This window comes from Microcaecilia unicolor, chromosome 12, assembly GCF_901765095.1.
Source record: "Microcaecilia unicolor chromosome 12, aMicUni1.1, whole genome shotgun sequence".
Lineage (NCBI taxonomy): Eukaryota > Metazoa > Chordata > Amphibia > Gymnophiona > Siphonopidae > Microcaecilia > Microcaecilia unicolor.
In genome coordinates, this window is record NC_044042.1 from 29,975,983 (window position 1) to 30,003,684 (window position 27,702).

The 27,702-nt window shown below is 42.6% G+C and overlaps 1 protein-coding gene across 2 annotated transcripts in view; it reads right to left on the bottom strand.

Moving 5' to 3' along the window:
- Nucleotides 1-4,328: 4,328 nt before the first annotated feature.
- The window catches only part of LOC115482272 (UPF0577 protein KIAA1324-like), an 88,354-nt gene continuing 64,980 nt past the window's right edge, over nt 4,329-27,702 (bottom strand). The window contains exons 15-22 of one of the 2 annotated variants that reach the window (XM_030221936.1): nt 26,569-26,749; nt 26,091-26,187; nt 25,884-25,985; nt 24,136-24,262; nt 21,576-21,751; nt 20,707-20,872; nt 12,214-12,289; nt 4,451-4,526 (exon numbers count right to left, since the gene is read on the bottom strand). In XM_030221936.1, the coding sequence (XP_030077796.1) occupies nt 12,236-12,289; nt 20,707-20,872; nt 21,576-21,751; nt 24,136-24,262; nt 25,884-25,985; nt 26,091-26,187; nt 26,569-26,749 (903 nt within the window). In that variant the 3' untranslated portion in view covers nt 4,451-4,526; nt 12,214-12,235. Of the gene's footprint in view, nt 4,527-12,213; nt 12,290-20,706; nt 20,873-21,575; nt 21,752-24,135; nt 24,263-25,883; nt 25,986-26,090; nt 26,188-26,568; nt 26,750-27,702 lie in introns of both variants that reach the window. The other variant, XM_030221937.1, reaches the window with a different exon arrangement.

The following is a 27,702-nucleotide window of genomic DNA, read 5'->3' on the forward strand; positions in this document are numbered from 1 at the left end:
AATAGTTTTGAAAAATAAATAATGCGCACTTAGGGGTGAATTCTATAAATCACACCTAAAAAAATTGGTGCTGAAAAAAATTTAAGCGGTATTCTATAAGCGTGGTTTATAGAATAATGCTTAAGCGTAGAGGTTGCATGTAATTAGGCATCACCATTTGAACCAATAAAAATATGGTGAAATGCTCTTGCCTAAATTTATGTGTGGAGCACCGTTATTCTATAATTATGCACATAACTCAAAACCACACCCCTGATCTGCCCTGAACCACCCATGACTCTCCCATTTCCATGTAAATTTTAGGTGTGGATTCTGTGCTTAACTTTATGTGAGTCCCAATTAAATCTATTTAGTGCCAATAACTGCTTGTTAAAATGCCAATTATTGGAACTAATTGGCTTATTGTTCTATTAAACTGTGTATGCAAATCTGGAGCGCACCTAAATTTACGCATGTAATTTTTGGCGACCTTTATAGAATCAGGAAGTTAGTGTGTGGGAAATAGCAAATTACCACAAAATGTTATAACTTGTTTTGCAGTAAGCATTTTCCTGCACGTTGAATGTGTGTTAAGGCTTAACACTCTTTAGTAAAAAAGGCCCCTATGTTACTTTGAACTTGGGGTGCGCAAGTGATTCAGGGGGCACTTGTGCTTACCTCCGTGGTGTTTAAACCACTTCAAGTGTGTGTGTGTGTGTTTGAGCAATTATACATGAGTGACCCTGTTCTTTTTTGGATGTGTTTCTTCACCACTTGCACAAGTATTTCCTGAGGTCCCTATTCATTTTTTACAGAAGTTTCTTACATTTCATGTTCAGTGAGCCTTTTGTAAAATACTCAGGAAATTGTGCCTGTTCCAACCTAGACATCTCCCTTTCTACCCAGATGTCATATGCAAAATTGCATTTCATATCTGCTCAGAAGTCATAAGAAATGCGTTTAATGAACTCTGACTCAGGTGAGAGACAAAGGAGGGGAATAAGAGTGAGCAAATCAACCATTTTTATTTTTTTTTTTTGGGGGGGGGGAGGATTTCATAGGCTCTGTTTTATTCAATTTATTTTGTTTTTGTTGTTTTCATCACAAGCTATTTTTAAACAATGCACAGTAAAAGATGAAACAAAAATTTGGTGCAGTTTTTTCCTTTGGTGTAAATATTGGAGTGGAAAGAAAATGCCTGTTTTGTTGATGATGTGTTTCCCTCCCCCCCCCCCCCCCCCCCCCCCCCCCCCCCCCAAAAGGAACAGCCCAAGAAGAGAATATGGCTAACAGCTCATCAACAAAGTACTCTCCTATTTCTGAGTTTAACCCTGAAAATTAGAACAGGGCATGGAGCTTCATCTGTTTGTGAAACCATCAAGCTCTAGGGCCTTGACCCTGAGTTTGGTAGTCCATTTATAGCCCATTATTTTCACTGTAGAGCACCACAGTGGCGTTCCTAGGGCGGCTGACACCCAGGGTGGATCGCCGATGCGCCCCCCCCCCCCCCGGCGAAATGACCTCCCCAGGTGCATTTTTACCTGCTGGGGGGGGGGGGGGGGTGCTGCGTGCCTGTCTGCTTCACTCATTCCATGCTCCCTGTGCCCCGGAACAGGAAGTAACCTGTTCCAGGGCAGAGGGAGCATGGAACGAGCGGCGCTGACAGGCGCGTGGCACCCCCCCACCGGCGTGCACCTGGGGCGGACCGCACCCACCGCACCCCCCCCTAGGAACGCCACTGGAGCACCAGTAGAAATCCACCTGGGTGGAGAACTCTGAAATCCCCCAGAGTATAGTAGAAGCAAAAGGATTGTGGGAAACAGACCACAGACTCCAGAAATGAGGAAAGCAAACTTGATGCTTTAAGAAGGGTTATAGCTACACGATTAGAAGATACAGATATCTTCTACCATTTGCAACATTGTTAGAAAGGTATTTTTCAAGACCCATCCTTTGTGTTACAAGATTGAAAAGACACGATATTGGAGATTTTGTAATCTATTCATTATCAAAAGACTCCTGAAGCAGGCCGAAACACAGTACTGTGTCGAGTCTATGGATCAATAAACCTTAAAGCATCAAGTCCGTGATCCATTTCCCACTATCCTTTTGCTTACATTGTAGAGTACCACCCACTTCAAGTTCCTGGTTAGTCCTGCCATTATAAGAGCATATACTGGAACAAAAACAAGAGCAGAATAATTACAACCAGAAAAAAAATTTGCAACTTATATGTATCCACAATTCCTGTGCATGCAAACTGATGTGCAAACTGTTTCACTATTTTCAGTCCTGCTGCTGACAGGAGTGCTCACTGCTTTTAACCTTTAAAGAAATGAAAGTTACTGAGCTAAGGCTTCATAGCAAACCACTACTAAAATTCCAATGGGATCCATAAAAGTCCAGAAGAATAAAGTTGGATTCCCTGTGTAAAGAATATCCCAAGAACCAGCATAATTAAAGAGCAAGTAACAGACAAGAAATTAAGCTGCATCTAGCACAGATTTCTTTACTTCTTAAAGACATTCCAATAATTCCTGTAGTGAACACTTTAGCTTTTCTTTGCTCTGTTTAAGTCTCATGCCATTAGGAAGCTGGCAGGTTTATTATAATTTATTTTATTAAGTTCCTTATATCACAAAGATTTTTTTCCCAAGATGCATATCTCCATCAATCTATAAAGCACCACTGAAGTTAGTCTTTCAACTGGGGGAGGGCGTGGGGATGAGAAAAGCTCAACAAGGTGATGATACATAGAGTCTTATTCTCTGTTTGTCCCCTGAATGACTGGAATCAGGCTATGAATATGCCAAATTAATATTTAGGGTCCAATATGGAAAAAGGTTTAACCAGGCAGGAGAGGTTCTGGACATTTCCTCAATTATTTTCGGTCATTGGCAAATGAAAACAGGCAGGGTTTGGTTTGCCAATGACAGCAGTCCCCCCCCCCCCCCCACCCCTGTGATCTCAGCCCCCTGCGTGATGCAAGCCTTTCTTCCCGCCTTCACAACTCCCTCAGCCACTCTCCATGGCCCTGGCATTGACTGCAGCAACACAACCAAAATTTCCCTGCAGGAATGAAATATCAGTTCCACACCAGCTTGACCTCCATTGGCAAGGTCATGCTGCCTCCCAGCAACAGATTCTCTGCAAAAGTGATGTACAGCATGGTTCAAATTAAAAAACAAGCAAACCCTCAGTTCTGCTCATTATGGTAATCATATCCCCTTTGCAGTCTCTTACTGGACCATGGATACTTCCCACTAACTGCCTTCTCTCCAGGACCACAACCACTTTTAGACCATGGCGTACCAATGTAATCCCACAATTTATCCTCATAGTCTGTATCTTCATACAGTCTGCCTCCCATCAGTGTTTATTTTACCTCAGCCTAGGCCTGATGACCTGGAGCACATCTGACAGCCTCATTGCTTTCCCACAGGCCCCAGAACGCCTCTGGCATGCAAATTAAATACACTACTTTTTTTTTTTTTACACTTATTTACAATAATGTGGTCTGATAATTTTAGTAATGGTCCTGCACCAGGCACCCAAGAGCCTTCTGAAGCCCTTCAATCATGACACTAATTCCTGTCACTAGGCATCACCCCTAAATAATGAGCACTACCCCTTCTCCTTGGTGAATTCTGACTCCCAGATCAAAGCAGGAACTCGGCATTGCCTTTTCCTTTTCAATGGAGTACTCTACTCTAATGGGTTTTGTCCATGGTTTTATAATTGAGGTATTTGTCCCATGTTTTACTGTGCTCTAAGGAGTTCTGTCCATGGTTTTATAATTGAGGTAATTGTCTCATGTTTGAGGCATTTGTCAGACAAAATTGTAATGTTGCTTTGCAAAAGAATGAGTAGCATTTACATTGAAATGTGACTGTGGCATTTTCTGGAAACTGTGACCCCTGAAGCGGCACAAGAATGCCAGAACATTGATGAGCTATAGGGAGAATGTGAATTTTTTTCAGGTATAAATAATAGTTGGACTTTTGTGTTTTTGATTCTACTGATATGTCATGGTGCAGCTGTAAATATATGATGCTCAATTAAGTCTATTTGACTAGAGTTGCCCTTTTTTTCTGTTTTTGAAATCTACTTTTGCTTCAGATAACAAGGTCCTGAAACCAGAGAGGTCTCCCAAACACACAGGTTCAGTAGCGTCATAAAAAGCTCAAAGCTCTAGCCGCAGCTATAAGGATCTTTTGATCTATATTAGTAAACACAGACTGGACTTTCATACACACACTCATTCAGTCCACAAAATACCTGCATTTGGAATTATTGTTTGCAAAACACTCCTGTATACAAAACCAACAAGTTTAATCCTCTAAGGCCACAAAGAACATTTGGGATCAAATGGCAGATATTTAAGAAAACTCAGTAACAAATTTTCCAGCATTAATTGTGTTGACACAGTGGTGGAGACAGGGAGGCAGTCACTGGTTGGAATGGAGTGCGGGAACTTTTTAAATGTCCATATCTGTGTTTCCCGAGGATGATTTGAGAGGTACTGAATCAAAGCCATCCGATGTTCTCTGCAAGTCAAAAAAATGCCATTTAATATATTATTACTGGGCTGTTCTACAAATCTGACAAGATCTATGGCACTGTACGAGATACATTGTATACAGGTGAGTCAGAATCAACAAGTCATACTGTAAGGCAGACTGGATGAGAGGAAGCATTGAACAGAAAATGGTACAGTAAAAATATAATTGGTTAATATCTCATCCTGGCAAGCATATCTGCTGAATTCTGCTGCTGTGTTAGGTTAGTCTGGTAGTGCTCCTATAGTAAATCTACCATTTCTTAAAGGGAAGAGAAGTCAAATACTGCTCTTCAGATGCCAGCCAGGAGCTGCCAAGGTAGAAAGCATCCTCTAAGCCACAAGGAGGTACTGTAGGACATGACCTGGAGATGAATGCAGGCATACACAGAGAAAATATTTGAGAATCTGTGTGCTGGCTCCCTGAAATGAACAGTAAAAACTGGATGGGCAGAAGTGAGGCATGAGGTTATCTATAATGGCTTCCTTCTGACAATGGATGAGGAGGAGTGAAGTTTTATGAATGAGGGTACCTGAATCTCCTAGGTAACCACCTTCAGAAGCTGGGGAAGAAAGCAAAGTTGCTTATCTCTAATAGATGTTCTCCATGAACAACAGTCCTCACAAATGCGTGATGTCATCTGACAGAGCCAGATCATAGAAAAAGTACAAGTTACACAGCTTGTGAAGCGTGATTTCATAAAACATTTTCATGCATAAAACACTTCTTTCGTTGTAAACGGGCTCTTATAAAGTTAAGTTATGCCAAAAAGTATGAATGCAAGCTGGAAAGTAGACATGTGCAGGGCTAGAGTCTGGGTGGAATGCGGCAAAGCCACAATGTGCATGCATATTTTACAAAATATGTGCAATCAACTGTTCTTGAGCAAGTGTAATGTTCATGCCTTCAAGCAAAGGCAATTTCTGCAGGATTTCTGTTGGTATTCTATAAAGACACATACAAAATAGGCAACTTCCTGCCCTTTTAACCTAGGCACCCAAAGAGTTTTCTGTAATGATGCATTGTGCATGTACAGGATTTTCTCATTTCAGCTGCATACCACCTGCGTTCCATATACAGTAATATTGAGAGAAGACAATTCCTAAGGGAGGCAGATGGGTTTTTGGGGGACTGATGTCCTGTAGCCCGCGGAAATCACCTGTTACAGATGAGCAATGTTGCATTCTCTAATAAAAAGAGGGATACATAATCTTCACATGTGGGAATTCCAAGCTATAATTTGCCTTTAACAAAAAAGGGTAAAATGCAAAAGAAAAACAGATTGATAACAGGCAACAAACATTGTTTTGTTGGCAACAGGCCATTTTTTAAATGAAGATAACTTGAAAATAATAACAAGTGGGTAAAACATGTAGAACATGATTCATGAAATTTTTTCCAGCTCTTTCGTGTGTGTGCCTCTCATACAGTTGATCATTAGATTCTTTGACTTCTCTCTCTCTTTCTCAGCCCATATTCAACGGACTGCTAAAATCTGTTGTTTCGTTCTTTATAACATCACCAAAATTCATCCCTTCCTTTTTGAGCACAGTATCAAAACCCTTACCCACACTCATCAGCTTAGATTACTTCTCAAAGGTCTCCCACTAAACCATCTCTCTGCCCTTCAATTTGTTCAAAATTCTGCTGTACAACTTATATTCCGCCAGTGTCGCTATGCTCACATAACCCTTTCTCTTCAAGTCATTTCATTGTCTCCTTATCCATTTCCATATACAGTTCAAACTCCTCTTGCTGACTTACAAGTGCATTCATTCTGAAGCTTCTCAGTATCTTGCCTCTCTTATCTCTGTCTACACCCTCTCCCAGAGAAGTCACTCTTATCTATACCCTTCTCCTCCACTGCCAACTCTAGACTCTGTTCCTTTTATCTTACTATGCCATGTGCCTGGAATAGACTTCCTGAGTCTGTAGGTCATGTTCCATCTCTGGCCATATTCGAATCTAGGCTAAAAGCCTACATGTTCAAGGCTGCTTTTAACTCAACCCCCTATTAACCTGTTCAGTATTCATATTTGTTTTAATCATGCTCGTAGTAAATAACTACCTAATGCAGTATTTCTCTTGATTGCTTGTCTTGAATAGATTGTAATCATTTCTGTTGAGCGTGTTTTGTGTACAGCGCTGCATACATCTAGTAGTGCTATAGAAATAAGTAGTAGTACTAGTACTCGATTCTGTTTGACTGTGGAAGAGAGGGGGCACACTACTTCCGTGGTTTCAGTATGTCTTTTCTTGCAGACAGGCAGCAGACAGTAGTTTTTGATGAATTGGATTCTGTTGCCTCTTCCTGAAATGTGCTCTTGACCAACCAATCATTAAGGCAGGTAAAAACATCCACCTCTAATTTGCATAGGTGTCCTATAACCACAGGCAGGCAGTTTGTGAATACACAGGGTGCTCACAGTCGGATGATGGGCAGTATGTAATATTTCAGGTGGTGTTTTCCTATTATGAATCTGTGATACTTCCTGTGACTTGGATGTATCTTCATACAGTATAATATAAGCTTCCTTTAGATCCAGGAAGCACAGCCAGACTCAGATTTTGGAGAAAAGGGGATTAGGATGCCTTGGGAAACCACCTTTACAAGAACTTCAGTGAGTCTAGCAGGGGCGTAGCTACGGGTGGGCCTGGATGGGCCCAGGCCCACCCAGTTTCGTCTCAGGCCCATCCTCACCTTCTCCCACCCCCGCCGTAGCGCTGCCTCCTCTCCTGCACTTCGCGGTGTCTGTCTCCCACCCTCACGGCAGCGCTTTCAATTTGCTATCAGCGCTGCCTGCCTGACAGCTGACAGACGCGACACGACGTCCTCCTGCTCCGGGGCCTTCCCTCTGCCGCATTGATTCAACTTCCTGTTTACACAGGGTGGATTGCACGCGGCAGAGGGAAGGTCCCGGAGCAGGACGTCGTCGCGCCGCGTCTGTCAGCTGTCAGGCAGGCAGCGCCGATAGAGTGCTGCCGCGGCAGTGGGAGACGGAGACCATGAAGTGCAGGAGACGAGTCAGCACCACGGTGGGAGAAGGTGAGTGGAGGCAGCGTCGATAACTTTAAAGGTGCTGTGCGCTGCGTGGGGGGGGGGGGTTGGGGTTGTAGTGCCCACCCATCCAACCCGCTGGCCCACCCAAAAATTGTCTTCTGGCTACGCCACTGGAGTCTAGTGACTAGAGTAGTGGGCTGAGAATCAAAAAAGCCAGTGGCCTTGGGCAAGTCACTTAACCCTCCACAACCTCAGGTATAATTTTAGATTGTAAGCCCTCCAGGGATAAGGAAATATGTACAAAGCTTGAATGTAACTCACCTTCAACTACTACTGAAAAGGTGTAAGCTAGATCCCAATAAGAATAATCATACTAATCCTAAGCACCTTGAACAAAGGCCCCCTGTTTTCTTTGGTTTTAGGATGTACTTGAAATAAAATCCTTACCCTCTTCCCCCTGGTGCTCAAAAGAGAGCAGGTTCCTTTAACAGTACATTCTACTGCTGAGAGGTTTTCCAATAGAGTGTAGTCTGTATCTGTGCAAGTTATGCTCAGAATCCAAGGGTGTGAGGTTATACAGTAGAGTCTCGATTATCTGACATAAACAGGACTGATAGGTGAGATAATTGAAAAGCTGAATAATAAAGAAAAAGTGGATGAAAGATAAGAGAGAGGCATAATGAATGTGTGTTTCAAAACAGGAATCAGTAAAATGAGTTTACAAAGTTATTGTGCCCAAGAATCTTACCTAGCATGCTAGGTTCTTGCCCTTGTTTTTTAATCTCTCTCTGTGCCTGCTCAAAGGGTTATCGGCAGTGTGTAAGAATCATTGCTGCTGCTGCTGTTGGCTGACCTGGAAGCTTTCCCTCTGCTGTCTCTCCTCCCCCGCCCCCCCCCCCCCCCAACTCTGACACAATTTGCTCGGAGGAATGCAGCAGAGGGAAGACCTCTGAATCAGCCAGCAGCAGCAGCAATTCATACACGCTGCAGGTGACCCTTTCAAAGATGTTGGGGGGGGGGGGGTGGACAGGAGGGATAGAAGGAGAGATACTGTAGGGCAGGTAAGAGGAAAAATTGTTGGAAGTTGGGGTGGGGATGAGAAAGAGAGATGCTGCACAGGGAGTAGGAGAGAGGGAAAATGGTCGTGCATGGGAGTGGAGAGGAGGGAGAGAAGGAGAGATGCTGCATGGGGTGGGTAGAAGAAAGGGATAATTGTTGGACATGGGAGAGGAGAGAGAGGGATAATTTTTGGATGTAGGGTGGAGTGGGGAGATTCTGTATTTGGTAAGAGTCTATTGGTGTGATTGTAATGGCAGGTGGGGAGATTGGAGGGGAGGTAGGAAGGACAGAATTTTTTTCGGGGGGGGGGGGGGGCTTCTTTATTTTCTGCCCTGGGCCCTACCATGTCTAATGCCAGCCCTGACTCTTGCTGAGTTTATTTATTTATTTTTGTTACATTTGTACCCCACGCTTTCCCACTCATGGCAGGCTCAATGTGGCTTACATGGGGCAATGGAGGGTTAAGTGATTTGCCCAGAGTCACAAGGAGCTGCCTGTGCCTGAAGTAGGAATCGAACTCAGTTCCTCAGGACCAAAGTTCACCACCCTAACCATGTGGCCGCACAGGCTTCTGCTTCTGTGAGTCTGACGTCCTGCACGTACGTGCAGGACGTCAGACTCACAGAAACAGAAGCCTGCGCAGCCTTCTACATGGAATGTTGCTAGTGGAATAGCAACATTCCATGTAGAATCTCCAATAGTAGCAACATTCCATGTAGAATCTCCAATAGTATCTATTTTATTTTTGTTACATTTGTACCCCGCGCTTTCCCACTCATGGCAGGCTCAATGTGGCTTACATGGGGCAATGGAGGGTTAAGTGACTTGCCCAGAGTCACAAGGAGCTGCCTGTGCCTGAAGTGGGAACTCAGTTCCTCAGGACCAAAGTCCGCCACCCTAACCACTAGGCCACTCCTGGTGGGAATCCCCAAGCCCCATCAGCTGAGGACCTCCTCTGAAGGCGGCGAAAACTAAGCTTGATAGACGGCAGCAACATCCTTGAGCCACCAATAACTAAGCATGCTTGGGGTGCCAGCATCAGTGGCTCAAGGAGTTGTTGCTGCTGCTGCTACCTGCCAAGCTTGGTAAAAGGGAGTTCTGGCCATCTTAAGTCTTCAGCTGACAGAGCTTGGGGATCCTCATGAGCTAAAGTGTATTTTGAGTTGGGAGGTGCCATGGGAGGGGTGGAGAGTGGGACGAGAAAGAGTGGCAGAGAGAAAATTTTGTGCTCAGGCCCACTCAAAAATGACTGTCTGGCTACACCACTACTAGCACTGCTGCCTTTTAACTACACGCAATGCCAGAAAAGAGGGAGAAAAACTGGTGCACATCTAAATGGCAATGCTGTGACACTGTCTAGGGATGTCAGATAATCCAGAACATTGGATAAGTGAGACTCCACTGTAGAGTCAACAGTTTAGCTTTTACTGACAGGAAAGTTATCCAGAAGAAACACTGGAATACTGGTGATGTCTGCTTGGATCCAATCAGAACTCTGTCCCAGGTTTTGGTTGGGGAGCTGGCTATAGCTTTTGGACCATCTTAGGAGAGAGTGAAGGCCCTGTTGATGTTGAAGTGAGGGGTCAGAGGATTAAAATGTGGTGGATAGAAGTGTCTCCAAGGTACCATGCTCATGTACCTTCTGGTTGAAGTAGTTGCAGAGAATGTCAAAAGCGTTGAAGAATGGTCTTTAATTGTTTTTCTGTAAAGAGATAATCTTCCTTGTAGGGCAAGTCAACAAGCTATTCCTGCACATAGTATCTGAGGTCCAAAGCCCACAACTATGAGTCTGCTGGAATCAATACCCTAACAAAAGCTATTGATGCTTTCTCAATAACATAGGTCAATTTCACTATGTGTTTTCCACATGCCTTCTCTTTGTCCATTATTGGCAAGTCATTGTGTTTCTTTTGAGAAAAAACTCTTAACAAATCTATCTTATCCAGAATATTTCATATGCACTTGCCCATGAATTGTTGGTAATAAGTTATGTGGGAGGTGAGCATAGAGTTATGATAAACTTTCCTCCCAAGAAGATCTAGGGTAGGAGCATCCCTTCCAGGGATCTGCAGATCCTGAACGATGCCATGAATAGGCACGGTTGTACCTTCCTTCGGGGAGGGGAGGGTTAAGAAATTGGAGGATGTCCAGCATTTATGCTTTTTTTGCTTTTACAACTTAGATGAAATGGTCTTTGCCATATTCTTGACAAAACAGGTAAAGGAGAGGTCTTCCTCCTGTGGAGGAGAGCAGACCTAAGAAAGACCCCCCTCTCAATCACAGTAGCCTTCAGATCTGCAAGAGGAATGCCAGGACTAGTCAAATTCTGTTTAAAAAAAAATGATCTGTTAGAGATGCCTGAGTATAAATATGGCTAGCAAACAAGACCTTTGTGACGGTTCCTTTTGTCTGTTTGGGTCTAGACTATGATGCAGGCTAGATGTGATGAATCTTCCTCCTCTAATGCACTGGAGATGGGCATCAGATCATCCTATACTGACAATGACACCCTTCAATGTCTTCCTATCGATACCATACCTCCACACAGTGCCATAGACTCCAAGATTGACTGAACCTCTCTTGGTATCAGTATTCATGTAATTGGTGCCAACATAGAAATCTCTGCTGCATGGGAGTTAAGCATTTTCTGGATCTTCCTGCCCTGCCCCTCCTCAAAGACTACTGATACCAATGTCACTTGGGATGTAGAAGGAGAAACAAACTGGTGGCTGGATACCCAGAGCCTCAGAGACTGCTGCTTTCCCCAGATGCTTTCAAGGATGAGTGGTCCTCTCTGTGGAGATGCCTGGGAAGTGGGATGGAAGATCTAAAGATCTCTCTGCTTTTGGCATCATGCACTGAAAATGACCAATGTTGGTGCTTCTTTGCCTTTACTTGACACTTGGCATCACGATCCTCAATGCCAGTACTGAAGCAGAAGGATCCTTTGCATGCACTGGATGAAATATTGATGATGGTCAGTCCGCAATGGCCCCTAATCAATGCTCAACCTTGACTGATGTTTCCTTGAAGCCAATGCATCCTCAGTATTCAATACAGCTCTGGGTCCCTTGGGAGTTGATGCTACTAATGCTGATGCACAAAAGAGCTTTTTCTTTTGCTCTTAACTGCCACAAAGACCTCTAGATGTTGCTCTCTGTCAGGTGGCATAGCTAGGGAGGGTCCGTATCTGATTCTGAGACACCAGTAGAAAAATAGAGTGAAATCCAGTGGCCTGATGGCAAAAAAAAAAAAAAAAATAACTGATGTCAACACAGATTGCCTTGGGCTCCATTAGATGGGTTCATGTATCCTGCTTGTTCCCAAAAAAAGTCTTTCAACACAAAGATGAATTAATAAATCATTTATTTTTAGCTGCATAGTAACAGGGAGAGTAGGGTACACCAATAGGAACAGAAAAGTCATGATGAGCTAGAAAGAGTTTGGAGCCAGCTCACAGAGAAGGTTATTCCTAATTAAACAGTACAATGTGGGTTAGTCTGGGGAATGGGATGAGGGACATGCTCTGGGAAACTGCTCTGTGTAATGCATTTCTAGGTAAACTGTCTGCACTTGTCTTATGATGCCATGGACTTTTACCTATGTACTATCTACCTGCACGGCGCCTCCTTTAATTTTAGCGATGACTGGCTGCTAGGTACTCTTCAAGGGCTGAATATTTACGAGCCGCCTACAGGGAAATAAACATCTGGATTAAAAGAATTTACAGTAATACAAATAGTTTTCACAGTTTCCATTTTAGAAGACGTAGCCTAAGTCACTGTATCTGCTGCATATATTGGGTGTTCTATCATTAACACATTAACTCTCAATGTACAGAATTGACTTGAGATGACAACCCAAACAAGTTCCAAAAGCTATGAGAGAGATCATAACTATGAACTGGGTCTGAAGTAACCAAGGAAGAGGAAGGGTACTGGGACTTGTTCTCTCCAGCATGTGAAGGAGGGAAAGGGAAAAAGGTCCAAAGGTTACTAATAAAACGTTTTGTGCTTTTGCCAACCCAATTCCATGTCACCCTGAGACTCTGGGCCAGTGCATGTTCTCTAAATCCTATCTTATGACATTATGGCCCATAAAGTTCCAATTTTCCATACAGCAAACAGGACTGTAAGGGTCAAAATGCACTAGGACTAAAGTTAGAAAACCAGGACCACATCAAATTCTCATAGTGATGTTGAAATGGTAACAACATGTTGAGAAGGTCCCTCTCGGCAAGTCTGGATGTTCCTGGGTTCTATAATTAAGTTAAAAAGCCTAACTCCTGAAGGAGGGAGGGACTGTGTCATTGGTGAACTGCTCTCTTCAGAAAACAGCTGTTCAGGTATTAAAAATAAGCAGCTTTGCTTTCTCTGAAGGCAAACAGTTCACCATAGCCACACATGGGCTAGCTTCTCTTCTAACCAAAAAGAGGGTAAACAATGGCAGTTCTGAAAACAGGCTGGATCTACAGGGGGGGGGGGGGGGGTTGAGGGATTAAAACTTATTTTTTTTAATTAACAGAAAGGCAAGGCAACCCTTAATTAAGGTATGGGCCATAGGAGAGCTGGAGATGGACTCTAATCACAGACTCATGTGGCATAAGCTGCCCAAACTTATTGTAATGTTGAGTCTGACTCTATATAATAATAGGGCAAAGTCATAGGCGCCCCGTATAAGAGGCTTGGGGTGGTACCCTGATCATCTTGTGTTTCTTCTGCTGCCCGCCGTCTCCATCGTCATTTTTACTGCACTGAAGAGTTCTGCCTCGGCACCGGCAATTCAGAGTCAGCCTTCTGCCAGCATCGGGGCTTTCTCTTCGGGCATGTCTCACTCCCTCCCAGCTCTGCAGAAAAGAGGATGTTAGGTTAGAGTCCTGGACGCCCCTGAGGAGAAGCCCCAACGTTGGCAGAAGGCTGACTCTGAGTCTCTGAATTGCCGGTGCCGAGGCAGAACTCTTCAGTGCAGTAAAAATGACAACCGGGGAGACAGCAGGCAGCAGAAGAAACAGGGAGAAAGATGCAAGACTCCCAAAACGAGTGGAAGTGAGCCTTTGTAGCCCAGTAAGTAAACAAGGAAGCCAATTTGGTTAATGTGTTTCCCCAGCATGACATCCTCACTGCCTTCAGCCCAAACAAAACAAACAAACTTTTGAGCTGCTGCATCCAGGTTGTTCTTGATTGTTGATCGTAACAAGGCTAAAGCTGGGGCACATGGAATCACATTTTAATGTCATCTCATTTGTAGGAATTTGTATTTTAGATACACAACTGGATTATTCTGTTTTTAGGCATGTTTCAGGGACAAGTGGTTTTATAGGTCAAAATAAAAATAAATATTTTTTTAATGCAGATCTCTTTTGTTTAAACATAACTAAATGGGCTATAAGCCCCTAATGGTGTATTAGGTTCTGCCCAGTGTAATATTTTTGGTACAGTAAAGTTCTGAGTGTGTTTTTGCACAAAGATGTGCATAGTGTTTTGCAGTTGAGCGATTATGGTTAGTATATGCTTTGAGCAATCACTTTATTCTTTGACATATGATACATATTTAATATCTACATTTAATAAAAGTATTGTGACTTATTTTTATTTATTTTTTTTCTGTGTGTTATCAGACAATTATGGATTTAAGCTCCACCCCTGGCCCCATCCCTAACTCCACCCCCTTTAGCCTCCCCAAACAGTTGGGCCACCGACCGCCTATGGGCAAAGTCCCTATTAACAATATAATAACATGTCTTACCAGTAGCCCATGTTGATAACTTCCCCCCTAAATTTCAAAATGAAAGTATGCACCCCTGTGGACTTTAACATCTAGGGCTCAATATTCATCAGCACTTGTGTGGTCATCAAAGGTGCTGACCACAGGTGTTTAGAAAAAAATTCCACTTTTATGCACTAACTTTTAGCTGTGCAAATTGCTATCTGGCCAAAGTTATGCACAGAGCAGTCCAGAGGTAGGGCTACAGAGAAATTCAGCCATTCTCTGTCTAATTTAAGCACAGATATAGCAAAGTATACAAAACATTTCACAAATTCTAATAAACTCACCACCACGTTGTCTTTAAGAGCCAAGCATGTTAGACCTTTGAATAGATGCCACTTGTAAACTACTGGGTCTAAAAAGCAAAGGAAACTCAAAGGAACTGAATTTTTCTTTGAGGGAAAATGTGAATTGGCCCAATGGAAAAAAGAAAGCTTCAGATCTTTTGCTTGTTAGTTCAGTGCTGGTGGTAAATGAAAACTTGCATTGTATTTTGATATTTATAACTGTTTTTACTATCTTGTAGTTTATTATGTTATAAGCCATTTGGGATTCACTAAGTAAACCCAAAGGCACTTTTATCATTTTTGAGTGACAGCATTTCTTTAGTTTTATAGTTTATTTATTTGATTTACTACTTATAAAGTGTGGTTACCTAAGAGGTAAAAGAACAATGAGTAGGAAAAACCACTATGGCAGAATTTAAAAATTCAAAACATAAGAAGAGATAATTACAATAAGACACAACCCAAATGGAGACAGGACCATATATGATGCCACAGTAAAGGAGTAACAGTGCTGCAACCAGAGTTCCAGCAAATGTTAGGCAGAAAAGCCAGAGTAAAATAATGTGTCTTTAATATCTTCTTAAATTTAATGTAGGATTGTTCTGCATGGACAATAAATAGAAATAAATCAAAACATAGAAAAGAAAATAATATGATACCTTTTTTATTGCACTAACAATACATTTCTTCCATTCTTTCATCTTAGGTCGATAAGCCAAACTTAAATTCTATCTAGACCTCAAGGATTTATATATGATGTCTATGCTCTAGCAACTATCATAGATTATTGTAATTTAGCATATTTTGGATTTCTTAAAATTATCTGGAATAGACTAGAACTGGTCCAAAATACTGTGACAAGGTTGGGATGATGTGATCATGTCTCATCGACTCTTCTGTAACTGCAGGGGGTGCCAGTAGAGTATAGGATAAAATTTAACTCCTGTCTTTGATTTTTAAGTGTCTCATTGGAGACTGCTAATTTGGGGGGAAGTTATCAAATTCGGCTACCGTTAAGATATGTTATTTTACTGTTAAGCCCAGTTATTAGTAACTAGGTCTCATTGTATAAACTGGGATCTATGCTATATAGCATGAATTAGTGGAAAAATAACACATCTTAATGGTAGCCCATTGTTGATACCTATGCCCCTTTGGTGCACCTTTGGCCCTCCTTCTTTAGTCCATCTAGTTTCAGCTAGACAGAGGGCCTTTACCTATTTTGGACCTCATCAACGCAACTCTCTACCATTAGAAGTATGGAACAAATTAAATCATATATCCTTTCAAAACCAAGTAAAACATGGCTTTCTCTCCCAAATATGGCCCCAGTTTCATGACTATTTGGAGTACCGATAGACATATTAAGAAGTATGTATTTTAGGGTAGTTAGGTGTGAAGGCAAGAAGGTTGTAAGGGTTGGCTGTGCCATGAACTGGGGCAGAGAGTGAACTTGTTTTATAGTGATTGTGATATTTGTAAAATTTGGGTTGACTGTACATCACTCTGATATAGTAACAGAAGGGCAGTCTATCGAGTTCTTATTAAACTAAACTAACCTAAATTTTATTTTAAGAGCTTTAGATATACTAAGTTCCTCACAGTATCTATTTGTCCATTTGTCCCCTGAAGAACTCTCTCTAGCCCATCACTATCCTAGCAAGGTATTCCACTGACTGAACCAGAGTACATTTAAATGAGAGGCTACTAGGTGAAAATGTGGCCCAACAGATGACATATGTGAGGGAAGAAAAGCTCCCTTGCATTCTGGAAGAGCCCAGAGCCCAGCTTTAAAGCTCTATGACACAGCTGCACAGAAAACACTATAACCAATCTCAGTTCATTGCAAAACCTTGCATAAAATATAAATAGAGACAGGACTGCTGGGGTACTAGACAGGCCGTTGGCTTTGATAGCTCCGTTTATATTTTTATTGAGTGTTCTAATAAACTGTGATTGATTGTACTGTCAGAATGTAGCTTGTGCTAGTGAGTCCTAAGTCACAACATGATTTCTTATATAATACTGCCCTCTGCTGTCAACATGACAGCTAGACAGGTTGCTGCTGAAGGGAAGGGAAATGGGACTTGATATACTGCCTTTCTGTGGTATTTTTGCAACTACATTCAAAGCGGTTTACGTAGTATATGCAGAAACTTATTTGTACCTGGGACATTGGAGGGTTATGTGACTTGCCCAGAGTCACAAGGAGCTACCGTGGGAATTGAACCCAGTTCCCCAGGATCAAAGTCCACTGCACTAACCACTAGCCTACTCCTCCACAGCTCTACCACAGAAAGCCATGAGTAGAGCTATGTGCCAATGGCTGAGCATACGGCTTTTACTGCAATATTAATGTGAATATATTCTGCAGCGATGCAGTAAACTAATGAGATGCGCATTCAAAGTGCACAGAAATTGTACGCAGATCAGGAAAAGCCTACCAGACACATGCGCACAAAGGTTTTGTGGTACGGGTGGCTTCAATGTGCACATCTGCGCATGGTCCAGAATGTTACTCTGCGCATAAATATTAGCCTCACAAAAACTCACACACACATAGTTTTGCAAGGCTAATACTTATGCGCAGAACAACCTTCCGGTTCATATGCAGATATGTGCTGGCACACTTTTATTTTCTTCAGACGTGTTCTGTCTTTTAAAGTTGCAGGCACTTAATTGCATTAAATCCCAGAAACTGCCATTAAATCCTCTTGATTAACCTTTCTACGCTGCAGTAAATTCCTTGCATTGTGCATGCTTTAAAACCCCCTATTTATTTCTGTGCATTGTGGAGAAATACCTAATGGGCTCATTACCATCCACTTTAATATTTGTTTATTAGGATTTTATGTATTACTGTGCACCCATGTGTACCGCAAATGTTAACTTCTGCACCAAACTCCACTGTGCGTCCAGTAATGTACGCACACACCTCACGACAAAAGGCACAAGTCTTCTGCACCAAACTCCACTGTGCGTCCAGTAATGTACGCACACACCTCACGACAAAAGGCACAAGTCTGCTTGCGGTAACTTTCTGCATTGGCCCCACAATGAGAGATGCCCGAGTCAGAAAGAGAAGGAAAGATAAGATACAGAGAAGTTTATTCGTTTTTACATTGAATACAATGTATTCTAGTTTGGATTGAGAGAATACAATTTCTGTGATGGTATTCTTAAGCATCTCATCAGTTCCAAAGGGTAAGAATAATTGATACAGGCTAACTAGGTTCTGGGCTGGCTTCCATCATTCTTGGGTGACAAGATAACAGCAGTAAGGCCTGGGGAGAATGTTTCTACATGGAACCATTAAAAGGCTGATGTTCCCCAGGACTGCCTAGTCAGCAATCTTGTTTAATATCTACATGCTTCCATCGTGTATTATGGAAACGGTTTTATTTAGGCTCTAGGCTGATGACATCATGATCTTTGTCATTGAACATTTGTGTTTATCAGAACAAATGACTGTGTTAATGATATTTCTAACTGGATTGCTATCAATCAGCCACTGCTAAATTTACAAGAGTCAGAAGTTCTGGTTGTCACTTACGCTCTTTCCTTAGAGTCACCTGAAACCCCAATAGTTAGTACTTGTGCTATTCCTATCTGTAAAGATGTCTATCTTGGAGTTATCATAGACTTATAGGACCCCTTTTACAAAGTGGCGATAGGCCCAACACGGGCTTACCGCTCGATAAAAAAGGAACTACCGCGGTAAAAATATAAAATATATTTATTTTTGTAGTGCCAGTGTGTACCCGGTGGTAATCTGGCAATGCCATGTGCTGCCCAGTTACCGCAGGGTTAGTGCAGGAGCCCTTACTGCCACCTCAATGGGTAGCGGTAAGGGCTCCCCCCCTAAAATGGCCACGCAGTAAAGCTTACTTGCTGCACAGCCATTTCCTGCAGAAAAGTAAGATCTACCTTTTACCCGGCTGCAAAGGTGGCCTTGGCGCACGTCAAAAAACATGCACCAATGCCAGCGCAGGCCACCTTTTGCTGCAGCTTGGTAATTGTATATGAAGCCACAGATCTAGAATGTGATTCAAAGCTGCTTTTTTCAAATTTCACATAGGTTAAAATTAACGCTTCCTCCATTGATTTTCATACAGTGCTGCATTGCAGCTTTATGTTTGACCTATTGCAGTATTATATATATTGTCTATCGACTTCAACCATTTGAATGCTTCAATCGTGGCAGCTCATATGCTTGCTGGACATGCACACTTTCAACATATTACTCTCTCTCTCTCTTGGCAAGCTGCACATAATCAGTTTAAATTGCTGGTTCTACATTTTTTAAAGCATATCATGGTACTGCCTCCAGGGCCTTTCAGAGAATCATAGAGGCTTGGGCCAGGGCAAATTAGGAAGCCCCTGAGTTCTGGAAATCATTTAAAAAAAAAAGACAGATATAGAAGCACTTGAAGCAGCTTTTTAGCTGTAGAAGTATACAAAGATGTTTATAATTAAGGATAATCAAGTAGCTAAATTAATTTCAAGTTTGGTTAACAAAAATATTAAGGGGTTGATATTCAAAACAATTTAAACAGGCAGGAGAGGCTCCTGACCAGTTAAATTGCTTGTGTGGGTTTATCCACTGATATTCAGTGGACTTGACCAGATAGTGCCCTGCATATCAACACTAACCACCAAACTCATAGCTAATTGTGGGTAATCCAGAGACAGGTGGTTAAGTGCTGATATCCAGCACTGAACTGCGGAAGTTATCTGGATAAACAGGACTGCCCGGTTTCACTTATGTGATTACCCCCGGATTCTATGTAGTGCGACTTAGGTTGTGCATGTAATTCTGGTCAGATTCTGGATTTGTGTGCGCAATTTAATTACTTAACAAGCCAATCACTGCCAATAATTGCCACTTAACAAGCAAATATTGACACTAATTGGCATTAATTAGAATTTACGCACACAACTTGCTAAGTGTATTCTGTGAAGTGGTGCACGTAAATTCTAATGCACGCTGCTGAAAAGGGGGTGTGGAATGGGCGGGCTATGGACATTCCGAAAATCTATGCACATGGTTATATAATACACCTGCTCCATGACTAAATTTAGGAGCTAGTATTTACACCAAGTTTTACTTGGCATAAATGGACATGCCTAGATTTAGGCGCATGCATGGCCGCTAGGCATATTCTATAAACCGGCAAGGAATATTCTATAAACCATGCAGTGTACAGAATACACCTAGGCGAAAATATTGTTGCTGCCAATTTTTCAGGTGCTATATATAGAATATAGTCCTTAAGAACTGGAAATTGCACTTCACTGAATAAGTGATAGCCCACCACATATTCCTGGATATTCAATGCTGGTGCCTGGAAATGACCCGGCACTGAGTATTCTAGCGTAACACCTCCGGTAGCCAAAGAAACGCTGACCTCTGCCATTTGAACATTTACCCCTAAACAAATATTTTTTTCCAAATGGAGGCCCTTTTTCTGTGTGAGGCCTAGGCCAAACTGCCCTGCTGCTCCTCCCTTCCCCAGGCGATAGGCCCTGAACACCCCTGTGTACTAGCAATCAGTTATACATCCACATGCTCCTGTTGGGTTGCTATAGTCTACTCAACATGCTCTTCTCTTGGTTCCATTCTTAAAGGTGTCCCTTGAAGTGGAACTCCCTTCCAGTATTTCTTCAAATGTGCTGAAATTTCTTTAAAGGATCGAGCAGGCGCTATTTAATCTATTTTTGTGTAGGGTTTGATTGCTTTACAATTTAAATTGTATTGTTATCAATAATTTGTCTACTTGTTTACTTGCTTTATGTTTGATGTTTTAACCTTTCCTCCATTTAGAAAGTTGTGATAAGCAGACTACAAATATTTTAAAATAAATAAACTTAAGCATAAATGTAATATCAGGAAATATAACTGAATGTTTATTTATGGAATTCATTCTTATCTCCCCTAGCAACATCTGCCCACACTACTCTCTTTTGGAAAGGGCTGCTATAGAAAGTTGGCTTTCCTTTGGAGACGTTCGTATGCAGACAATGCCATCTGAAGGGATAGGAAGAATGGAGCTACCTTTGTTTTGAATGACTTTATCTTCCCAAACAGAGATTTTCTGCTTGTGAATATCAGATCATCTTCCACGTCTTCACCTTCCATGATGGCACAGCTGTCTGCAGCTGGCAGATCTCCATCTTTGGATGTAGCATTCATCACCAGTTTGGAGTACTTGTACTCTAACCTAAAGGCAAAAATTATATGATTATACAGTGAAGCATATGAAACCAAATGCGCATAAGAATATGGTTAACGTTCATATCATGAGAAATATTCCTTTGCATGGAAGAGTCTACCAACTTGCTAGTCTGTGCCTGTTCTATGATTTCTCTGTCCCATCACCTCAGTTTTATTGGGTTTCTAACTTTGTTCTCATAGCAAGGAAAAGGAATACATGATCCGCATCTGCTAAAGCCCAGGACTGTACACTGTGGAACAGATCATACACACTTGTGTTTGTGCAACACTGCTGTCTATCCTCCAAAGATTACAGTAATCCTTGGCTAAGGTTTGACTTGGTTTTGTGCACAAGGAAATAACAGAACATACAAATTATTGGCTGTATGGATCCGGTCCTTTCACTACTGTGAGTTAATGGATTTAGCACATGCTAATTATTAGCGCGCACTAAATGGTAAGACGCCCATTATATTCCTAATCGTTAGTGTGTGCTAAATGTTAGCATACCTTAGTAACAGAACCCTTTAAAGACTGAAAGTACTGAAATAAAAATATTGGTGTAAAATATTTGGCTGGCTATATCAATGCAATATGAGCTCTTTCATTTCACCTTGAATTAAATCCAGCTTATACCAATATTTTTGGTGATAAAGTCTTCAGATAATTAGGCAGTCAACAGATATCAGATCTGTGCGTGTGGTACTCACTTTTGGTTCTTCTTCCAGAAGTAGCATGTCATCACTGTGAGCAGGGCGGCTGCACAACTGCCTGCAGAAATACCAACTTTCAGCCAGAAATCCATGCTTTTACAGATGCTCACTGTCTGTTCAGGCAACACCTCTCCTTTGCAAAGTCTGGGCTCCCGCCACACATAAGTGGTTTTCTACAGGGAAGAAGCAGGCAAGCTTATGTTAATTTCAGAGGCACTTCTTAACTGCCAATTGTTAGGGAACTTTCTAACTTTCTTTCTTAGGGCCAGACGCACTAAACTTTACGAGCCATTAACTTCCCTCCTTTCCTCCCTGGCCCGCCACTTACGTCAGACGAGGGCAGGCCAGGGAGGAAAGGAAGGAAGTCCGGAGAGGCGATCAGCTGTTGTTGCCGGTGCAGCGCCTTCACACGGAGGTGAGAGGCGCTGTGAGGGCCCGGTGGCAGAAGGAGGGGGGTGGGTGGAGGGGGGAGCGGTGGCGGCAATGACCTCGGGGGGGCGGGGCCACAGGGGAGGGCGGAAGATGGCAGGGAAGCTGTCATTTCAAGGAAGGAAGGAAGGAAGGAAGGGAGGGGGGCCAAGGCTGTGTAAAGTTCTGATTTCAATGCAGGGGGAGGGGGGAGCGACGGCGGCGACCTCGGGCGGGGGGAGGGGCAAGGCCGTCCATAAAGGACTTTTTTTTTAAAACTTCTTGGCATGCGTAGAGCAGCTAGCATAATGCTTGGCTGCTCTGCGCATGCTCTACCGGCCGATTATCCGACGGTTTTACAAAGGATTAGAGAATGCAAGTGAGCTGCAATGAGCAGCTCATTTGCATTCCCTTTCCTTCATGCATAGCCGTTCCCTACTGATTCGCTATGGAATTCGGTACAGAATGGCTCTAATGACGACTTTAGTGCATCCCCCCCTTAGTTTTCAATGTGTGGATGTGAATGTGAGAATCTGGGAGTACTAAGTAGACTGTACCAAAATCACCAAGGTTCCTTCATACACCATACTGGCGTAAATATATAACAGTGTTTTTTTTTTTAAATTGTCTCCAAAATGTGCCCCATCACATACTTGAGCTGAGGGCCCTGGTGAAGGATTCATTACCAGAATTTGACACTTCTAGGGGAACTCTGCACCATTCAGAATTTACACAAAATTTCCCACTTAGTGTGGCTGGCAGCTAAAATTTAATGGTAAAAATAAAAAAAAAAGCAGGATCATGAATTTGGGCTACAAAACCCGAGGGAGTGGTACAATATAGGAGGTGAAGGACTTATCTTAAGGTGGACAAACAAGTAGAAAAGGTGACAGCCAAAGCCAAAAGATTCTTGGGTGCATGGGAAGAAGAATGGCCAGCAGGAAAAAGGAAGTGATAATATCTCTGGTGAGGCCCCATTTAGAGTACTATGTACAATTCTGGAGACCACACCTTCAGTAACATATAAGCAGGATGGAGTCGGTCCAGAGGGCGGCTATAGAATGATAAATGGTCTCCATCATAAAGCATATGGAAAGAGACTTACAGACCTCAATATGTATACTTTAGAAGAAAGGAGAGAGGGAGAGAGAGAGAGGAAATATGATAAAGACATTTAAATATCTCTTATGAGGAGTAATTGAAAGAAAGCTCTGGGTGTAGGATGAAGTTAAAAGGGGACAGATTTTGGAGTAACCTAAGGAAATACTTCTTTATGGAAAGGGTGGTGGATGCATGGAATGGTCTCCTGGTAGAGATGATGGAGGCTGTATCTGAATTCAGGAAAGCATGGGACAAGAACATGGGATCTCTTAGGGAGAGGAAGAGAAAGCAGATTGTTTGGATAAGCCATATGGTTCTTTTCTGCTGTCATTTTCTATGTATTGGCAGTGTAAGCTTTTAGATCTTGTGTGATCTCATTGAGAAACAAACCGTATTCATTGGCTTCCCACCCAGATCTACGTGAGGAGAGAAGTGACATTTTCCAAGTGAGCTTGTCAGAGATGGGGGTGCAATGGTTTTTCACTGGTGCTCAGAAGGGGCTATGGATAGTAGTTTCCAGAGGGCCTGGCAGAGAAGTCAGATCTCAGTTGAGAGAAACATTGTCAGCTTCCAGGAGGGCCTGGATCAATGGTTCCCACCATGGTCTGAATGGGGGAAGAGGTGGCATCTGAAAAAGCCTAGCAGGGGAAGAGGCAGTGGCTGCTGACTCCATTAGTCTTCTGTATCATACTAGTTGGAATATAAGCAGGTCACTTCAATAGAGCATTCATCTCTTCATTTGGAGCCACCTCTGGGCACAGGTGAGTACTGAGCAAGATCCTTCATTCTGTTCAGGGAGGGTAATTTGCACACCAAACATTTTGAAATATTAGCATTGACCTAAGAATAAGGTTTTGCAAAGTTTACTCTCTATTGCGGAAAGGTTATATTGAGATTGAGGTTACAATGAGTCTCATTTTTAGTGCACTTATTTCAACATGTGTGTTTTTTTTTTTTTTCAAATAAGAGCAGTACAAAATAATTAGTAATATCAGACAGAGAGAATGAGTTAGAAAGGACTGTGAAACTGTGAGTGCTGCTCAAGTACCTGAATTCCATGAACACAGGCGCTAACAATAGTGTGATAATCATCATCGGAGCACAGAGGGCAGGCTTCTGCTGTCTCCCACAAGAAGTGGAATGTGCAGCCATCACAGGTTCCTTCAGGGCACTTGCTGCGAGAGGAAACATGATACAGTGTTAGGTTGTTAGCAATCTACCTGCTGCAAGTATGGGTAAAAGGGGCCCTGCGCTGGCGGCTGTTTTTGCTGCGTGCCAAGGCCCTTTTTACCGCAGTATGTAAAAAAAAGGCCAAAAAATGAAATGGCTGTGCAGTAAGTTTGCACTTGCTGTGTGGCCATTTTGGAGGGAACACTTACCACCACCCACTGAGGTGGTGGTACGGGCTCCCATGCTAACCTGGTGGTAACTATGCAGTACGCGGCACTGTCTGATTACCGCTGGGTAACCCCTGTGCTAGAAAATCAGACGTGATTTTCTGTAGCACCGGAAATGGTGCGCACTGGGAGCAGAATTACCGCCGGTGACTGCATTAGGCTGGGGGTAGTTCCGGTTTGGCGCGTGGCAAGCCTGTTGCTGCACACCAACTGTTTAGTAAAAGGGCCACTAATTGTTGCTGTCTGAATACTGGGCCCAATAATCCCAATATGAAGAACAATGATATTAGCCAGCTTTAGTGATAAAGTGATAGACCGAGAGGCAGTGTTGTCATGGTTGAGCCACTAGCTCACCCTCAACACTGTGTTCTAATCAGCATATTACACCTCTACCCATCCTGCCTGAAGTGCACAGTTCAAACTTCCATGATAAAACATCAGAGAAAATAGGTAGTTTTCACAAGAAAACAACATTATTCAAAGGGAATCTATCTGGTTTGTTGGTGCTTTTAACAAGATAAGTGCCGCTGAGACGATATTCAACTAACACATGCTACCAGCTTTTCCTACATGAGCACGCAGCTGTGGAATGCACTACCAACTAATCTGAAAACAATTAATGAAATCACTAACTTTCGCAAATCTCTGAAAACCTCTCTCTTTAACAAAGCCTATCATGAGAATCCATAGCTTAACTATAACACCCCACCTCTCCACCGTACTCTGATTGACGCCTTTCTATAACTGTCTGCTTAGTTCTTCTATGTCGATCTCATTGTAATACCAACTGTATCTTCTACCCTGGAATGGCGATGCCATAACAGTTCTTTGTAAGCCACATTGAGCCTGCAAATAGGTGGGAAAATGGTGGGATACAAGTGCAATAAATAAATAAATAAAAACACTAATCGGATAGGTGCCAGTGCACATGTTCTCTGCCACCTCAGATGATGCCAGGTAGTCCACGGGCAGAGCTTGAGTGAAGCTGGAGGTTATCTGGTTAGCAGCCATATTTCAGACCATTAACTTGAAAGCAAACCAGATAAGGATAGGATAGCATAAAGGCTGTCCAAACTGTATGCGGCTAGTGGTCTGAATATGGCTGCTAACCAGATATCACTTCGGGGTCAGCGCTGAAACCAGGTCTTCCTCACTGGCCAGTACCAGGGTACTGGCATATGAATATCCAATTTCATTTTAAAAGCAGCAGCTGCTATTTTAATTAACTGCTAACTGCCGCAGTTAAATATTGGTTCCATACTCTTTATGCCTCTTCCTAAAACGCTCTGATAAAAGTATCTTGGATAATTTCTGCTCAAACTACAGTAGTTTCCTTTCAGCAGCTGCATGAAACAATAGGTTATGCTGGGTACCAGTAACTTATCAGCCCTCTGCTTACTCTGACACAGAGATCTTCCCAGAGCCAACCTTGGACAGATCACATCGTAACCTTATGGAAGTGGCTCTCCCAGAACTGCATGACTGTGTCACTTCTTTGGACCTGTGGACAAATACATAGTACAGTGTGAGCTACACATGAGCTGCTAGGTCAAATGAGTCAAACAGGTACAGCAAAGGGTCAAATGACCTAATTACTATGATTTACCTATAAAAAAAGATGAGATCAGGCAGGCCTACATTCTCCAAGGGAAAAAGGTCAGCAGGACTGGTGATATTGTCCAATGTTAAATCCGTTGTCACTCCTAAGAGTACAGCAAAGTCAAGAGGTTAAGCAAGCACACTAGCTGCCCAGCTGTAACTCTGAATACCTGCAGCATTCTCCAGGTCTCTATTGTTGGCTGAAATCAACAGTATGTTTGTCCCATACATTTAATGAGAACCTTTACTGAGAGCTCTGCAAGGTCAGCAGATCACAAGCAAAACTTCTCAAAAATCTCCAGCACAACCTTGAGATCCTTTGGAACCTTTCATTTCTTCTGAAGACAAATATTCTTCTTATGAGAAACATGGTAGTATTCAAATCAGAGCCAAATAATATTTTTGAAGCCAGAAGCTTTGTATTCTTTCTATAGATAAGTGTGACATTTTTATTACTACTCACGATTCCTGACCACTGTACTCACCTATGAGGTGATCAGCCAGGCTTATAGGCTGGGATAACACTGCTGATTTATAGCCCATCATATCAGAAAGCAGGAGGATGGACTGGCACCCATAGGACGTAACAGATTTTGAAAACACAGATGCTTCATTCGGACTTCGTAAGTCTGTAACATTGTCCACACAGATTGCTAATTTCTTCCCCTGCCATAAAACAGAGTACCAGTGGGTTCCACATAACTATAGACTTGGACTGTAAGAGTTCTGTAAGACGTTTGATCTTGGAAGTGTTCCGACACTGCTACAAGTCACAGTGTGACAATTAGGTACTCAGATTTCAATATTCAAAAGAAAGAAAAAATCAATACCAAAAAACAAACTGACCCCCTAATTCTGGGGCCCTGTTACTAAGTTGCAGTAAAAGGGGGCCTGTGCTATCGTCAGTGCATGGTTTTGAAGCGTGCTGAGGCTCCCTTTTACTGCAACAGGTATAAGGCTGTTCATTTTTGGCAAAAAGAAATAGCTGTGTGGTAAGTGAACCACTTACAGCATGGCCATTTCAGTGGGGAGCCCTTACCACCACTCATTGACGGTAAGGGTTCCCAGTCTAACCCAGCAGTAACTGGTCAGCATATGGCACTACCCAATTACCGCCATTTATGTTCCCGTGCTACAAAAATTGGAAAATTACTGTAGCATCAGAAATGGCGCACAATGGGGGTGGGCACTACCTCCAGGCTCTTGTGGTAACCCAGCAGTAGTTCCAGATTGGCATACAGCAAGCCCGCAATGGACTTGCCGTGCTTTAGTAAAAGGGCCCCTAGTGCCAATAATTGGCTTTCTAGCAAGCAATTATTGGCACTAATTAGATTTAATTGGGACCAACATGCATAATTTATGTGCGGTCCAAAACAGGGGGTGTGAAAATGGGTGGACCATGGGAGTGCATGTCTTCAAGTTATACATGTAACAACAGAATAATGGTGCTCTGTGTGTAAATTTAGGCACGGATATTTGCACCACGATTTTGTTGGTGCAGATTGCCACACCTAAATTCATGCATGACTTTCCACTTCAGCATGTATTCTATAAACCACACTGAACTTTAGATGTGGCTTATAGACTACCACTTAAGCGGAGTTTTTTGGTGCCGATCT